A 5082-nucleotide genomic window follows, 5' to 3' on the forward strand; every position below is an offset into this window, starting at 1 on the left:
CACAATTTGATCTATACACATAAATCAAATTGTGATATGGACTATTGTCCACAAATATTAATATGAAGTCTGTGTGTTTTGCGAGTGTCTATGTGAATGAATGGTGACAACGGTTTTTAGCATCTGCCATCTCACTGCATTAGGACATGTTCACTTCATAAGCATTTTACACTTTAATTTGAGAAAAACTATCATCTTCATATACAAAAGAAACTCAAACTCAAAATAAAAGTTTAACTTGTTAAAACTTGTTAACTTGACTTCTCCTATGACGAACGTCAAACTGTCTTCGTTTTTCAAGACAAGCCATGATCAGAATTAATGCTAGAAATTTCTTCTAACCGCATAAACTCCAGCGCTCCCGTCCTCCGCTCACGGAATTCATGATACGTTGCCTTTGCTATGATAAACACCAGTTGCGCCGCTGTTTTCACGTGGGTGTGTAGTGCTGCTTACACTATTCTTCTTAAATATGCCGGTATTGCCGCCATTCATATACTTTTAATGATGCAATGCAGCTCGCAGTCACTGAACGTGTATGGGTTGATAAGGTAAAACTCCGGACAAGTTTTCTGTCGTACAGTCTGACATTAATGACAACTGAGATCCCACAGTGTGACATGATCATCATGTTCGTACAGTCTGACAAGCAATTGCCGCCATTCATATACTTTTAATGACAGCCAACATTACAGCCCCGCGTGCAATGCAGCTCGCGGTCACTGAACGTGTATGAGTTGATAATGTAGAACTCCGGACAGGTTTTCTTGTGCGCACCTGTTTTTAACGCGTCTTGACTGTCGTACAGTCTGACATTAATGACAACTGAGATCCCACAGTGTGACATGATCATCATGTTCGTACAGTCTGACAAGTACAATCCTAAAGGACTTTTAAAAATCGCACAGTGTGAGCCCGGCTTGAGTCACAAATGGCACACCATCTGTCTTGCGTTTTGATTTGTCATCTAGAGTCAATCTGACCTAGTAAATGCTACTCTGGATCTTCAGTGTTAACAGAACCAAAGGGTTACTGATCTTCTGACGGCTTCCTCACCATAACGGTCTTCTCTCTGAGCCATGCCGGGTCCGTCTCGTCCTCACTGTCCACATCCATTTCCTGTGGTCTAAGCGGCGTGCAGCTGTCGCTGTGGAAGTACAGGCGGTTGTGGCCGCTGATGTATGTCCGCTGCTGCTCCTGTTCTCCATCCTCTGGCTCCAGGAACTCGGAGAGGCTGGGCTTTGAGCGCTTGGGCCTGAGAAAACCAAAACATTGCGTTTTAACACCAGATGCAAAGAAATGGATGCAAGGTCTGTGATAGGCCTGGGTGGCATGACTGTATGTACTGCAGAAATGTTTAGACTTCAAACGTTTGAAAGGTAGTCAGTGTGGAATTCAACTGATATGGGGTAAAAGGTGCATATATTCATCAATTTACAACTGACCTCAAACACAGCCCATCCATTGATATTTATAATGCACTAGTGTTTTGAGTTTTATTTTTAACTCAAGTGTTGTATAATATAAAGCAGCTGTTTTACCACTGATGCCAGTTGCATCAATTTCTTATGAACAATTTGTTTTGGTTAGCATCTAAATAAAATAACTGGCCTAGTTAATGAGGGAAATAATGGCAAAGCAATATCCAACACACTTTCTGATTAAATTATAACTATATTGTGATACACAAAGATACATATAGAGAGTAGGGCTGTGTATCACCAGCAAAGTCACGATACGCATCACAAAACAGAGACCACGATACGATACATATCACGATACGGGACTGCACTGAATTTCACCTCAGAAGAATTTAGTAAAACAGCTGTTTATTAAACACTGCATACTATAGTGCCATTTCTAACTATTGGCAGAGCAGGCAGTTGACCTCTGCATTATGAAGGGCCTCTATAACTGTACAATATAGGTAATGGCATATGTTTCATGTTTACATTGGGCACTCCCCACCAGGTACAATATTCTGATTTTTTGCATCTTGTTTTTAAGCCCATAAATAATAATGTACTCGTTCTAATAAATTTATATTGTAATGTACTCATTCTAATATTTTTTTTTTAATCATATTTACATTGCTGGTAGGTTATCATTGCACAAATTAACACTCTCTACGTTTAAAAAATAAAAATTAGAAGAGTTCTAAACTAATGCGCTGTCTTCTGTATCTAACGCACACACGCTCAGTCACTCACACAGATCATGTTGCGGCCGCACACCGACATTCCGGAACAAACTTTTTAGCGTTGCCCCGCAATTTTATCAACTAAATAGCTTAATCGCTCAAGAGCTACATTATCTTTCTCAACAAGGAGCTGGTAACATCAAATTAACACAAATTAAGCGCGGTCCACTGCTGCACACGTGCCACAATATCGATACAGGGCCAGCTGTATCGATACTCGTATCGTCAAATCTCTGTGACGATACATCGTCGTATCGATGTATTGAACACAGCACTAATAGAGAGAGAGAGAGAGAAAATAGATTTTTTTTTTTTTTAAATAAAAAAATAACGGTGGAACTTTTTACTCAGATGCAACCATTTTTTAATTTGGATACTTCCAGTCTTTCTTTCACTTTCAACCCACACAGACCTGCAGACAAGGAAGTGTGTAACTGGAGTCCTCTTCACTGGGCCGTTACGGCTGAAGGCAAAGCCAGGCTGGCAGTGGATGTCCTGAGGGTTGCCCACGTAAGAGCCGTCATAGCATTCATTAATCGACACATCTATCCTGGCTCCTTTAGGATGAGGCTGGGTGAGATAAAAATGACTTCATCACTATAAACATTTCTACCAAACATGGACTGTATTTTTGTTGCTCTGCAAGTGGTTATGAATGTTTAACCCAGCTCAACTAAAAGGCATTCACAGATCGATTCCCACAAGTGTAAACACTGTGGCATTACACTTATTATGACTACGTAATCCATGTGGTCTGGTGACAGTTTCAAAACCTTGAGATACTTCTTACCACATAGTTGAAGATGAAGCGGCTGTGGGAGAGCTTGAGGTGCTTGAGGAGGCTGTAGAGCTTACGGCAGTTCAACGTGCACCAGGGACAGTGCAGGTCATCTCTGGCCTCCGTCTGCTGCCGTGCGTTATTGTTATACAGGAACTACAAAACAAGGGGATGGACACAAGAGACCATGACCACACAGCAGCCCACCATACAAGACCAACAATGGGTCAGAGCAAAATGTCAAGGCAGGACTTATGGACTCCAGTGCTCTCATGGTGATACGATACAACAGAATCTACAGTGGAAAGATGTAGAGAATCACAGGAAACTCCCTGCCCTTTTGACAGTCAATTTAAAGGCCTGTGATCACTGATAAGTGCTGTGTTGTGTGTACAGTGTGGTTTGGTATTGTCAGATAAATTTGCAGATGCATGTTACTCACCTGATAATTTGTTTGTTTGTGTTTAATGCCATTCCAGCTTCTGTGGCTATTTTCATGGCAAGAAATATTATGGCTATAATATATCATGTTTTTAGAAATTATTTTTGCTAAAAACTCCAAATCTGTATTTGGCTTAACTAGATAAAAAAATATCTTCAAAAGAGTTAACGGAATAAAAAAAAAAATGTTCTCAATGAGTTAAAACCAGCACAATCTAATAAAACATGCTTAATGGATAAAGGGCTTCGGCAGACAGAACACCGAGGATCTTCCCCTAGTATTAAAAACTTGTGTCATCCTGGAATGAACAATTCTACAGCGGGTATAAACAATCTGGTCCCATCGGTTAGAAAATTTATAGAAAATTCCTTTTCCAACATTGGGACTAATTTCATGGAGTTTATTCATTGTATATAGATCCCACTCTGTCATTTGTTATTACTCACCTGATAATAAACACGTAGTTTCTGACGAGGTTCGACATGAGTTTGTTCTCTTCTAACTGGTAGATCAGCGCCAACTGATTCACTAACAGCTGCAATCAATAAAACGTCATTGTTATGACCATTATCCTCGGTACTGCACACAAATTGTTATGCTTTAAAGACCAAAAAGTTAGTGATCTTCACTTGTAATCACTAACCAGTGCTGGTGATCTTACCTACTGCATGTGGCGGCTTCACATTGCTAGGCTTGCCGCTGTCTACTGTGCTGGATTCAGAATTGCGTGTGGCAAGCGGTTTGGCCACTGGTGCCGTTCCCCTGTCAGCCGTGTCATTGGTCCATCGCAAAGTGAACTGCAGCGTGGGTCCCTGAGAAAAGGTCTCGAAGGGTGGAAGCCACTGAAACACAGGGTAAAGATCCCAAATAAAAGTCAAAAAACTACTTAACGACATACAAGCATCTCGAATAGCCACATTAATAAAACAGACTAATAAAACGCGTACCTTTTAGAAAAAGGTAAAAAAAATAAATTTTAGAAAAAGTTGTGTCTGCTCGATTGTGCTCCTTCCTGCAAAAAAATGATCTCTATAAAGAATTTCAGTCAGGTTTCAGGCCCCACCATAGCACAGAAACTGCACTTGTTAAAATTACAAATGACTTGCTTCTTGCGTCAGGCCAAGGCTGTATCTCATTGCTAGTTTTACTTGATCTTAGTGCTGCGTTTGATACTATAGATCATGACATACTCATAGATCGATTACAAAACTATACAGGTATTCAAGGGCAGGCTTTAAGATGGTTTAGATCCTACCTGTCCGATCGCTACCACCTTGTTCATTTAAATGGGGAGTCATCTCAATTATCACCAGTAAAATATGGAGTGCCACAAGGATCTGTCCTAGGTCCTCTGCTATTTTCGATATACATGTTGCCCCTTGGTAATATTATTAAAAAATACGGGATTAGTTTCCACTGTTATGCCGATGATACTCAACTATATATCTCAACAAGACCAGATGAAACTTCTAAATTATCTAAGCTAACAGAGTGTGTTAAAAATGTAAAAGATTGGATGACCAATAATTTTCTCCTATTAAATTCGGATAAGACAGAGATATTACTTATTGGACCAAAAAAACAGTACACAGAATCTCTTGGATTAAATTTGCAACTAGACGGATGTAGTGTTACTTCCTCTACAGTCAAAAATATGGGTGT

The 5082-nt window shown here is 40.0% G+C and overlaps 1 protein-coding gene across 4 annotated transcripts in view; it reads right to left on the bottom strand.

Moving 5' to 3' along the window:
• The window catches only part of LOC107654477 (polycomb protein suz12-A-like), a 13070-nt gene that overhangs the window by 2090 nt on the left and 5898 nt on the right, over positions 1-5082 (bottom strand). For all 4 annotated transcript variants that reach the window (XM_016441552.1, XM_016441551.1, XM_016441553.1 and 1 more), the window contains exons 10-14: positions 4082-4262; positions 3867-3955; positions 2991-3134; positions 2613-2770; positions 1057-1255 (exon numbers count right to left, since the gene is read on the bottom strand). In XM_016441552.1, coding sequence (XP_016297038.1) covers positions 1057-1255; positions 2613-2770; positions 2991-3134; positions 3867-3955; positions 4082-4262 — 771 coding nt within the window. The remainder of the gene's footprint in view (positions 1-1056; positions 1256-2612; positions 2771-2990; positions 3135-3866; positions 3956-4081; positions 4263-5082) is intronic.

This window comes from Sinocyclocheilus anshuiensis, unplaced genomic scaffold (assembly GCF_001515605.1).
Source record: "Sinocyclocheilus anshuiensis isolate Anshui unplaced genomic scaffold, SAMN03320099.WGS_v1.1 scaffold419, whole genome shotgun sequence".
In the NCBI taxonomy this organism is placed as follows: Eukaryota; Metazoa; Chordata; class Actinopteri; order Cypriniformes; family Cyprinidae; genus Sinocyclocheilus; species Sinocyclocheilus anshuiensis.